Source organism: Anomaloglossus baeobatrachus, chromosome 1 (genome assembly GCF_048569485.1).
Source record: "Anomaloglossus baeobatrachus isolate aAnoBae1 chromosome 1, aAnoBae1.hap1, whole genome shotgun sequence".
In the NCBI taxonomy this organism is placed as follows: domain Eukaryota; kingdom Metazoa; phylum Chordata; class Amphibia; order Anura; family Aromobatidae; genus Anomaloglossus; species Anomaloglossus baeobatrachus.
The window spans coordinates 19,928,724-19,941,903 of record NC_134353.1 but is presented as its reverse complement, the minus strand read 5'-3'; the positions used below and the strand labels follow the sequence as shown (position 1 = coordinate 19,941,903).

Genomic DNA, 13,180 nt, shown 5'->3' with positions numbered 1-13,180 from the left:
TTTTACATCACCGGGACACAAACTGGACCCGAACTGTAACATCGGTTTCCCAGGATAACTCGTGTTCGGGATCTTGTGGACGAACACTATGTGTTCGATACGGACTCCAAACTTTATACGGACTCCAAACTTTACAGTTTGGATTCGCCTATCACTAGTCACAGTGTAGCAGAATCAGATTTTTATCATATACATATGGAAACACAAGAAGAAATGGACTGAACCTGACAAGGAGATAATACATATTAGATATCATAAAAAATCTTTGACAGTGAATGTGATCAATGAGTGATTTCTCTCAGTAAGAGAAACACAATCATAATCTCATAGTTCTGATACCTACCAAAAATGAAATAAAGCAAGTGTATGAGACTTCTCAGGTCTCTTATCCAGGCATGGTATAACAAAGAATCTGAAGAAACACCAATATATACATAGAGCAGAGGCATGGTATAATAAATGGACATTTAGGCCTCCGTCACACATCAGTGATTCTTGTACGTATATGACTGTTTTTATACAGTACATACTGTCACGCTCCCCGGGTCCACTACCTTGCTTCCTGGCTCCCCTGCCTCGTTCCCCGGCTCACCTGCCACGCTCCCCGGCTTCCCTGCCTCGCTCCCCGGCTCCTCTATCAGGCGTCCCCCGCTCCAGCCTCCATCACCTGCGCTCCCGACGCCCGTCGGCAGCTCTGCTCCAGGCCGGCTCCCCTGCTTCCTGTTCACCGCTCCCGGCCCTGGCTTCTGGCACCCGGGCCTCACGCATGCGCATTAGGGCGCGCGCGCGGTCATTGACCCTTTCTTAAAGGGTCAGTGTCCTCCAACAGGATATTGAAGGATCAGGTACTGGGGATATAGGGGGATCCTTTCCAAGTGGGCGGGGCCTGTTCTTCGTGTTTTCTAAGCTAGGAGTCAGGTATCCTTGTGTCTGTGATATACTCACCTATCGCTCTCGTACAGCCGATCCTGCCTCGCCAACCAGTCCTGACGATACCCGAACCCCGAACGGTGACTGTCTGCCATCCCGTCAGCTCCTGCCATCTCCGATCCCTGTGGTGACCCGTCTTCTTGCTCCATTGGTTTCGGACTCTGCCTGACGACATCTCGGCCTCCGAACCTGAGCTCCGTCACCCGGACTACCATCTGAGACCTGTGGTCCCAGGGACTTCTTTACTCCACTCCTCTAAACGGACTGTCCTGCTAGTGCTCCGGCTACCGGGCACCTTGCCCTCGGTGAGGTGTTCAGCCCAGTGGATCCACCTCCTGGGTCTGCCCGTCCACCTGGCCCTAACAGTAAGAACAGGCCATGGATCCCGCCGAAGCACTAGCGGCCTTGCAGCAGGAACTCACACGCCAGCGCGAGACTCAGACCCGAATGCTGACCTTCATGTCTTCTGTGGATACCCGCCTGAACACGCTACAAGCGACCGCCACATCCCTGGCATCTCAAGTTTCCACTGTACAATCCACGGCCACAGCTCCTGTGGCAGCCTCCTTGGATGCTTCCAGACTTCGTTTGGGTTCACCACCCCGGTACGCCGGAGATCCCAAGACCTGCAGGGGATTCCTAAACCAGTGCTCCCTTCATTTCAAGCTGCTTCCGCACTTGTTTGCCTCCGACCAAGCCAAGGTGGCGTTTGTGATGTCACATCTAGAGGGTGAGGCACTGGCCTGGATGAACCCCTTGTGGGAAAAGGAGGACCCTGTGACTACCAACATCCAGGACTTCCTGCAGGCATTCAGAAACACCTTTGACGAACCTGGATGTGCCGCTGCATCCGCCTCATCACTCCTCAGGCTACGTCAGGGGACTACGACGGTAGGGTAGTATGCCATCCGCTTCCGCACTTTGGCCTCAGAATTGGGATGGAACAATGAAGCCCTCACCGCCGCCTTCTGGGAAGGACTCTCCAGCCGTATTAAGGACGAGCTGGCAGGCCGCGATGTTCCTTCCACCCTGGATGCCCTGATCGCACTAGCCACCCGCGTGGACCTCAGATTCCAGGAACGATCCAAAGAGGTGTCCCGTGAGAGACGTCCGATACGGCATTTCTCTCCTCCGCAGAAGCCCACCGTCCTTCAGTCAGCGTCGTCTGGTGTCTCTGTCCACGTGCCCATGCAGATTGACCGTTTGCGGCAGTCTGAACAACGCCGAGCAGAACGGCTCGCCAAGGGCCTCTGCTTCTACTGCGGAGAGGGCACACACCTTCTACGCTCCTGTCCAGAGAGGCTGGGAAACTCCAAAGCCTAGGGCTGGTAGGAGAGGCCACCCTAGGTGCTGGGACTCTCTCAGACCCGGTTACGTGGACTGTTCAAGTGACAATGGGAGAGACGAGGTTCACGGCCGAGGCGTACCTCGATTCCGGGGCAGCAGGCAATTTCATCCAGCAGGCCACGGTGGACAAGTACCAGGTGCTTGTTACTCCACTCGACAAACCCCTCGTGATTGCCTTTGTAGATGGGAGACCCCTCTCTGACACCATCTCGTGGATCACCAAGCCAGTGGAACTACGTATCGGTGCCCTGCACACCGAGAACATCACTCTCTACGTCCTCCCACACATGTCCCATCAAATCCTGCTGGGACTCCCCTGGTTACGGACACACGAACCGTCAGTCAGCTGGGGTACTGGTGAAATCACCCGATGGGGCTCCTCTTGCCACGAGAATTGTCTGAAGACTATACAGCCCATCCGACGACCTCCGGTTCCGGAGTCCCTACCGGGACTGCCCTCGGCCTATTGGGCCTTCGCGGACGTCTTTGATAAAAAGGAGTCAGAGGTACTGTCGCCACATCGTCCTTATGACTGTGCCATCAACCTACTCCCGGGAACTACACCACCTCGAGGACGGATATATCCGCTGTCTCCTGCTGAAACTAGAGCCATGTCTGCCTACATCACGGAGAACCTAGCAAGGGGATTCATTCGGAGGTCCTCCTCTCCTGCTGGAGCGGGCTTCTTCTTCGTTAAGAAGAAAGAGGGCGACCTACGCCCATGCATTGACTACCGGGGATTGAACCAAATCACCGTGAAAAATAAATACCCCCTGCCGCTCATCCCCGAATTGTTTGATCGGCTTAGAGGAGCTCGTGTGTTTACCAAGTTGGATCTTCAAGGTGCCTACAACCTGGTCCGCATCCGCTCTGGGGACGAATGGAAGACCGCATTCAATACTCGCGATGGGCACTATGAATACTGTGTGATGCCCTTCGGCCTCTGTAACGCACCAGCAGTGTTTCAGGAATTGGTGAACGACGTGTTTCGGGACCTTCTCTACGTCTGTGTGGTGGTGTATCTTGATGACATCCTGGTTTTCTTTCCGGACCTCCAGACCCACAGAGAGAACGTGCAGCTGGTATTACAAAGACTGAGAGAGAATCGCCTGTACGCCAAGTACGAGAAGTGTGTATTCGAGCAGTCTTCTCTTCCCTTCTTGGGTTACGTAATCTCCGATACCGGTCTGCAGATGGACCCGGAGAAGGTCTCCTCCATTCTCAACTGGCCCCCTCCTTCTGGACTGAAGGCAATCCAACGCTTTCTGGGATTCGCAAACTATTATCGTCAGTTCATCCCTCACTTCTCTGCTCTGACTGCACCTCTCTCCGCCTTGACCAAGAAGGGGGCTAATCCAAAGGACTGGTCACCTGCGGCCGACGCCGCGTTTGGCTCCCTGAAACAGGCATTTGCTTCTTCCCCTGTGCTCCACCGTCCTGAGTTGAACCGACAGTTTACCTTGGAGGTGGATGCCTCCTCCTCGGGAGCCGGAGCAGTGCTCATGCAGAAGTCCTCCTCCGGGAAGATGGTTACTTGCGGTTTCTTCTCCAAGAGCTTCTCAGCGCCTGAACTCAACAACACCATCGGTGACCGAGAGCTATTGGCAGTCAAACTGGCTCTGGAGGAATGGCGCTACCTTCTGGAGGGAGCAGTGTACCCCGTGATCATTTACACGGACCACAAGAACCTGGAATACCTGCGGTCCGCTTAGCGACTGAACCCACGGCAGGCCAGGTGGTCCTTGTTCTTTGCCAGGTTCGATTTCCAGCTCCATTTTCGACCCGCGGACAAGAATGTAAGAGCAGATGCCTTGTCCAGGTAATTCATGCCCATGGAACAGGAGGAGGAGACATTCCAGCCCATCATCTGTCCTAGTAAGATCATTCCGGTGGCTCCTGTCACCCTGGCCCAGATACCACCTGGGAAGACCTATGTCTCTGAGACTGACAGGGAAAAAGTGTTGCACTGGGGCCATGCCTCGAAAATAGCCGGCCATGCTGGTCAGAAGAAAACATGGAGTGCAATTGTACGTTACTACTGGTGGCCATCCCTTCATAAGGACGTCGCTTCTTTTGTCTAAGCCTGCTCCTCTTGTGCCAGGAACAAGATGCCCAAACACCAGCCATATGGTCGTCTTCTGCCTCTGCCTATACCCTCCATTCCGTGGCAACACATTGCGATGGACTTTATTACGGACTTGCCCCTGTCCTCCGGACACACAGTCATATGGGTCGTGGTGGATTGGTTCTCCAAAATGGCTCATTTCGTCCCTATGGCTGGACTGCCCTCTGCCCAGGAACTCACTAACGCTTACGTACAGCACATCTTCCGGTTGCATGGCTTTCCATCACACATTGTGTCCGACAGAGGGACTCAGTTTACCTCCCGCTTCTGGAGGGCTCTCTGCAAACATCTGGGAGTGACTCTGGATTTTTCTTCAGCCTACCATCCTCAGTCGAATGGCCAAGTGGAACGAGTCAATCAGATCTTGACTTCCTTCTTACGTCACTACGTTAACGCCCATCACGACGACTGGTCCACGCTTCTTCCTTGGGCTGAATTCTCCCATAACCACCACGTCAGTGAGTCCTCCTCCAGTTCTCCCTTCCATGTCGTTTACGGTCTTCAGCCTTCCATCCCATTACCTGTATCCTCTTCCTCGGATGTCCCTGCTGCTGATGCTGTAGTCCGTGACTTTTCTACAATTTGGGACTCTGTCAAGACGTCCCTTGGACGTGCTTCCCTGCGGATGAAGAGACACGCAGACAAGAGGCGTCTGGATCCCCCGTGTTTCTCTCCAGGAGATCTGGTCTGGCTTGCTTCCAAGTACGTCCGATTGAGGCTACCATCATACAAGCTGGGTCCTCGCTACATCGGGCCGTTTAAGGTCATCAGCAAGATCAATGAGGTCTCCTACAAGCTGCAGCTCCCGGCCACGCTGAGAATACCCAACTCCTTCCACGTCTCCCTGCTCAAGCCGGTTGTCCTTGGTCCCTTCTCCGCTGCTGCCAGTTCTGCTCCTCCTCCTATTGCTGATGATGACATCTATGCGGTAAGGGATATCGTGGCCATGAAGACCGTGCGGGGTCGACAGTTCTTCCTGGTGGACTGGGCAGGGTATGGTCCTGAGGATAGGTCCTGGGAACCCTGGGAGAATGTGGGTACTCCTCTGATTCGTGCCTTCCTGTCCCGGTTGCGGGGAGGGGGGCGTGGGGGGGGTACTGTCACGCTCCCCGGGTCCACTGCCTTGCTTCCCGGCTCCCCTGCCTCGTTCCCCGGCTCACCTGCCACGCTCCCCGGCTTCCCTGCCTCGCTCCCCGGCTCCTCTATCAGGCGTCCCCCGATCCAGCCTCCATCACCTGCGCTCCCCAGGCGGCTCGGTCCTCGCTCCCGGCGCCCATCTGCAGCTCTGCTCCAGGCCGGCTCCCCTGCTTCCTGTTCACCACTCCCGGCCCTGGCTTTTGGCACCCGAGCCTCGCGCATGTGCATTAGGGCACGCGCGCGGTCATTGACCCTTTCTTAAAGGGCCAGTGTCCTCCAACAGGATATTGAAGGATCAGGTACTGGGTATATAGGGGGATCCTTTCCAAGTGGGCGGGGCCTGTTCTTCGTGTTTTCAAAGCTAGGAGTCAGGTCTCCTTGTGTCTGTGATATACTCACCTATCTCTCTCGTACAGCCGATCCTGCCTCGCCAACCGGTCCTGACGATAACTGAACCCCGAACGGTGACTGTCTGGCCTTCCCGTCAGCTCCTGCCATCTCCAATCCCTGTGGTGACCCGTCTTCTTGCTCCATTGGTTCCGGACTCTGCCTGCCAACATCTCGGCCTCCGAACCTGAGCTCCGTCACCCGGACTACCATCTGAGACCTGTGGTCCCAGGGACTTCTTTACTCCACTCCTCTAAACAGACTGTCCTGCTAGTGCTCCGGCTACTGGGCACCTTGCCCTCAGTGAGGTGTTCAGCCCAGTGGATCCACCTCCTGGATCTGCCCGTCCACCTGGCCCTAACACATACCAGAATCACGGACATACGCAGACCCATTAAAATGAATGGGTCTGCGCACACATCAGTGATTTCTCACTGACCATGTTTCCATGCGGTGCACACACGTGTCCATGTGTTTTACATTGAGACAAGTCGCTTTTATACCTGCATTACTGATGTCACACGGACCACACAGTGATGTGTTCTGTGTGACACGTGCCAGAGAAAACACGTATCTTCGAAACAAATGATTTTAGACTCACCTGTCTTCCGCAATGCTGTCTCTGGCCACTACTGTCTTTTGCTTCCAAGCCAGCTAATTATGCTCAAGCATATTCACTGCACCGCTGATCTGGAAGTAGCAGGAGTGGGGAAATAGCAGCAGCCGGAGACAGCAGAGCCAGAGTTATCAGCACCATGGACAGCAGGAGAGTGGACAAGTGATTGTAAAGTTCCTGTATTATCATGGATAGCACACGGAGAACACACATGTGCCAAAATCATGGCACACAGAGGGCCATATGCGTCTTTAACACGTCAGTGAAAAACGTGTGTTTTTCACTGACATGTTAAAAAGGCCTTAAAGAAACAAATGCTGAGCTTAAAAAGTAAATCCTTAATTAACTTTGACTAGTGGTGTGAAAGTTTTATTGTCCCAATATTCATGTAAGATCAGAGGTCTGGTGCCCTCACCATCTCTGGAGCAGACTCGACAGATTTTGTAGTGAGTCGTAAATCCTCCTGATTAGTGATGGGTGAACCCCCCGATGTTCATGTTTGGGAGACTCGCCCGAGCTTTTGTAAAGTTCGAGTTCGGGTTCTGAGATAACGCAAACTTGCATCTAAACCCTGAACTTGGACTTTAGAGTTATGGGATGGGGCGAGGGGGTTTGTAAAATAAAGAATATAGTTAATAATGAACATTGTCATTATACTTACCACTCCCGCAGCGTGTCCTGCAGACTCTGTCTCTCAACCACTTCTCCTTCTGGGTATGATCATTAACTTCCGAGGGTGTTCACTGCACTGCTCGCCACTCGGCAGTCTTCGGCTGTTTTTGGCTGTGCTCATGGTGACATCAGGGTTCACCTAAGTCCATGAGCCATTGACTCGATTGAACTTTAACTGTCACTGTGCAAGTCTCACATCTGTACCACTCGGCAAGGCGCATTTTCTCCTTACAGGAGCACGTCGGCTGCATGTATTTCTATGCAGCCTAGGCGCTCCTGTCAGGAGAGTGCTTTTAGAGCTTTTATAGTACAGAAAAGCTTTTTCCGTGTATTTTTTTAAGCTCCACATAGAAACCTCTAGAGAAAAAAAGCACCAAAACCGCAGAGTTCAGCGGTGTCTTTCCATGGAATCACATAGTTACGGTTTGGGGTTCTGTTATGCTTCAAACAGGTCCAGTCCCATCATTGACTCCCACATTGGGGTCAGTCAACTCCGCAGCGCCACCTGCCCATCGCTTGAGGCATCAGGGGGCTAGAGTTTTGTACCATCCTGAGCCTAAGTGCTTATACAGCCATACTGAGCATGTGTATGATGTCATCAATGACAAGGCGGACACTGATTGGTCATCAGTGACATCAGCGATGAAGTGGCAGCTGCTGATTGGTCATCATGACTTCAACAATGATGTGGCAGCCTCTGTATGGTTGCAGCCGACACCATTATCACATACCATGTGGCCTTGGCCAGGGAGGTGGTTATAAAAGGTCTGTAGCTCTGCCCATTGGCGCTCGAGTGTCGTACAGCCATATACACACTCATATACACAGACGCCACTTACACACAGCGTACAGCCATATACACACACATATACACAGACACCAACTACACACAGCATACAGCCATATACACACACATATACACAGATGCCATGTACACAAGGCATACAGCCATATACACAAACATATACACAGATGCCACCTACACACAGCATACAGCCATATACACAGACACACCTACACACAGCGTACAGCCTTATACACACACATATACACAGATGCTACATACACACAGCGCACAGCCTTATACACACACATATACACAGATGTCATGTACACACATCATACAGCCATTTACACAAACATATACACAGATGCCACCTACACACAGCGTACAGACATTTACACAGAGGCCACCTACACAAGCCACCTACACACAGCGTATAGCCTTATACACACACATATACACAGATGCCACATACACACAGCGTACAGCCTTATACACACACACATAAATCTACATAGATATTTGCCAGTTGCGGATGTAACCGTATTCCACAATGCACTGCGGCACTGTCAGTTGCACATCCAAAGTTCACGCCCACATCATAGCCATGGTAACCAGGGACAACAGTGTAGGCGGAACCCAATTGTGGGCTAAGCACAATTCTAACATTGTGCTATCCGTACCACATCTAGGTATAATGAGGTGTAATGAGCAGTAAAGAGGTGTGGCCGGGTATGTCCGCCCTTGCCAGACATCGCCATGCCATGAGCAATGTTGCGGCGAGCGACGAGACATAGTGGCTCTGACGAGAGACAGAGAGAGAAAGAAAAAAATATGTACACATTATGTTTACTTACAATAAAAATACACACAGCCTTTAACATCTAATTAGCCCCAAAAAGCACAAATGATATGAGACATGTCCACTGCTCCTGTCAGCACCACTAAGCATAGACTGTTCATTTCACTGCACTCCCGATACGATAGCATCAGGCCTATTTCTAGTGTAATATAACTATCTGTGAATATCCCACAGTCCAAATGTGAAGAACTACGCAGACCTGATGACATTCATCTTTGCTGTTGATGAGATTAACAAGAAATCAGATCTTCTCCCGAACATCACCCTGGGCTATCATCTGTATGATACATGTGGAGACTCCATACAATCTGTGCAGAATGTTCTGAGACTTTTATCTGGACATCAATTGGAGGTTCCAAACTATTCCTGCAGGAAACATGGAGAGGTGGCTGCCTTTGTTGGTGATACCATTCCGATGGCCCAATTACTGGGAACGTACGGCTACTCAAAGGTACGTCGAAATAGTATCCTTTGAAATTAGGTGACAGAATGTCAGAGACATCAACTATTACATAGGATGCTAGAAGCATAGAAGCAAAAATTTGTAAAGTGTAAAGGAAAAAATACCTGTCGTTCTAAATATTTTAATATTATTTTAAATCTGAAAATTGTGATGTGCATTTATATTCAACCCTACTGGTCAGTACTTTGCCCAACATACTTTTACTGCAGTTACTACTGCAAGTCCTTTGGGATGTCTCTACCACTTTTACACAACTAGAGCCACTTTTACACAACTAGAGACAGAAATATTCATCCTTTCTTCTTTGCACACTTGCTCTTGCTTTGTGACATTTGAAGGAAACGTCTGTGATCACCAATTTTCACATCTTGTCACAGATTCTTAATGGGATTTTGGTCTGGACAGTGACCAGGCTGTTCACACACATGAATAAGTTCTGATCTAAACCATCCATAATAGCTCTGGCAAGATGTTTAAGGTTATCTTGCTGAAAGGAGAACCTACGCCCCAGTCTCTAAACGGTTACCTCTAGGATTACCCTGTATTTAGCTCCATCCATCTTCCCGTCAACTCTGACTAAATTCCCTGTCTCTGATGAAGAAAAGTCTCCCCACAGCAGAAGCTGCCACCAATATGGGTGATGGTGGGGATGATGTTTTCAGGGTGTGACGAGGTCCTTCTCCCATTTCAACAGAGCGAGATATGGCTGTATAAACCAAAGAGCATTTATTCCAAGCAAGTCAAATGGTCCATAAAATAATCCAAAAAACAGAGGGTAAAATTAGTCCAGTAACACAAATATAGTCCGGTAAGCAATAAATGTCCAGGTCTCTCTCTGAGAAGTCCCAGCTTCTCCCAGAGGTGCAATTCTTCTCACTTCAAGTTCTCCAAAATGACTGCCTATATCTCCCAGGTAAGCAGAGAGTTTACAGTAGATGGACTCTAGGCCCACTTCCTCCCACACCCAGGGACAGAAGCACCTCAAGGTATAACCTTGCACTATAACGGGTGATTACTTACAAACAATACAATGTACACAGAAGCAGTACAAATAATGGACAGTGAACCAAGCTTATAACAGGAATCTGTACAGCAAGATACACCTCCCCCATATCCCACCATCACACAGGGTAATGTACAGTGTTATTTGTCTATACACACCATTTTGCATTTAGACCAAAAAGTTCTTCTTTGGTCTCATCTGAAAAGAGCACCTTCTTCCACATGTTCTCTGTGTCCTCTACATTTTTTTTTCCAAGCTGCAAAAGGGACTTCTTATGGTTTGTTTTGGAAAAAAGGTATTTCTTTTTGCCACTATTCCATAAAGGCTAGATTTGTGTTGTTAAGTATATGACTAATAGTTCTTTTGGAGACAGTTTCTCCCCCCTAAGCTGTGGATCCCTGAAATTCCTCCAGTGGTCATGAACCTCTCGGCTAGTTCTATAATTAGGGTTCTCCTTCTTGGGATGTCAGATGAGCTTGACGGCCATGTCTTAGTAGGTTTGCAGTTGTGCGCTAGTCCTTCCATTTTTTGGATTATGGATTGAACCATGGTTTACGAGATGTTCATATATTTGTTATAACCAAATCCTGCTTTACTCTTCTCCACAACTTTATTCCTGCCCTGTCTGGTGTGTATCTTGTTTTCATGATGGTGTTATCACATAAACATCTGAGGCCTTCACAGAACAACTGTAGTTATACTGACAAGGAATTACACATAGGTGGATGCAATTTACTAATTTACTGACTTATGGAGGCAATTGGTCACTCAGTAGTGTATTTTCATGTATCAGACTATAGGGGGATGAATTTAAATGCATGGTGCAAATTTTCAAAATATTATTTTTAAAGCATTTAGAAAACCAGGGATCATTTCCTTTACACTTCACAAATATTTGCTACCTAGTCTTGGTATGTCTCTTAAAATTCCAATAAAATAAAGTAAGATTGTGGATGTAACATGAAAAAGTGTGAAAATCTCCTTAGGGCATGAATTCTTTTTCAAGATACTGAATTTATTATTTAGTAATTTTATATAAATAAGTATAATGTTTATGGTGTGCAAATCTAAAAATAACATTGGATCATTTATATAGAATGTAGCTTCTCAAAAATACAAGTTCTAATGCTCACGGGTGTAAGAAGGGTTTGGACCCACTGGGCTACAGCACACAGAATACCTGAGGGTTGTGACAATGGCTCACATAAGGTTTTCACCAGAGTTTCTGATGGTGAGGGTGGATTTGGCTGCATGTAGAAAGCAGGTACACAAGGTGACTGGATCCTGCAAAATCGGGCCATAGGGTATGAACACTGACAGTCTCATATAAGGCATGTGCAGTTGTAACAGCAGAAGAAGCATGCTTCGCCAATATGGAACAATGCAGCAGCAGCGAATGGTACAGCAGGTTTGGCCAATGTGGTATGATGCGGCAGCAGCGACCGGTACAGCAGGTTCAGCCGATATGGAACAATGCAGCTGAAGTGACCAGAAATACGAAACAAACAGGTATAAGTACCACAGCAGCAGCAGCAGCACATAGGTAAGGGATCTGAACAATTAGCAATGTATTTGCTAATTGTTAGGTATCTAAGGCACCTCCCATAGGATGCCTTAGATACCTAGTGCCTCTCAGCCATAGGCCACTTTAAAGATCAAAAAAAGGGTCTGCACTCAGACAAGTGGGTGGTGGTGCAAGTGAAAAATGGGTCCAATCCAAGGTAATAAATAAATTCACTGCACTCATAGATTGTGATGCAAAAAAATGTTAAAATTTTTGAGGCGACTGTGAAGTCATTCAATTTTTCAACCGCGCCTGGGTCTTAGTGAAGAGTCACTTAAAGATGGGTGCCTGGGATATGGAAATTTGAATGGAATAATAGCGTTGGTAGAGAATACCTTGAGGATAAAGGTCCTGGGTTTAGCCAGCGCAGCAGCGCTGTGGCGGGTGATATGGTTAGCCACATCACCTGTGTGGCATGAGTTGCTTACCCTGGGCCTTTTTTGAGACCACAAACAATGACCCAATTTGCTTTAGCTGCCAGATTTGTAAAACTAATTCAGTATAGGCAGAAATTCCAATAATTTGACTGCTACATGTATGAACCACCACATGCGGAACCAACATCCATTATTCTGGGAATCTTACTGCACTATAATGTGGCCAGGTGGGCCTCACGAGCCACCCCATCAACCATGTCTGCTGCTTCTTCCTCCTCCAACACTGTGGAAAGTGTTCTCACACAGGTCTCTGGTCACAGAACCTCCATTTGATTTCCTGCTACATTCCCAGTGAGTAACATAAAAGAATACTTTCTCTTACACATGACAAAGCTAAGAGCTTGAATTTCACCATATCTAAACCGTTTGACACAGAAATGCTACCTTTCTGCCTAGTGAATATCAATGGTTTCTCAAAGCTGATGGCTGTGCTAATCCCCCACTACCAGTTGACATTACTTCTCTAATAAAGCTGTGCCTGCGCTACACCAGCATGTCGCAGAAAACATCACCCATTCCTTGAAAAACTCTGTGTCAGACAGGGTGCATTGCACCACTGACACTTGGACGAGCAAGCAAGGCAAGGGGCGTTACATCCTGGTGACTCGGCAGTGGGTGACATAGTTGGCTGCGGGGGCAGGCGGGAGAGAAACTGCTCTACAATTCTTGAAATTGTCAATGCTTGCAGGACAAACTCTGTATCTATTACTCTCACCACTGCTTCTGCCTTCTCCACCTCGTCTAGGGCCCCCACCTGTGCCCACAATATCTCCCTTAATGTAACACGCATCCCAACAGTGCAGATAAAATTACCCTCACCTCTGTACAGTGCAGCCAAGGATCCCTGCAATTA

At 49.0% G+C, this 13,180-nt stretch overlaps 1 protein-coding gene across 1 annotated transcript in view; it reads left to right on the top strand.

The window, feature by feature from the left end:
• The window catches only part of LOC142296455 (vomeronasal type-2 receptor 26-like), a 126,117-nt gene that overhangs the window by 16,538 nt on the left and 96,399 nt on the right, over positions 1-13,180 (top strand). The window contains exon 5 of the mRNA XM_075340527.1: positions 9,035-9,311. Coding sequence (XP_075196642.1) covers positions 9,035-9,311 — 277 coding nt within the window. The remainder of the gene's footprint in view (positions 1-9,034; positions 9,312-13,180) is intronic.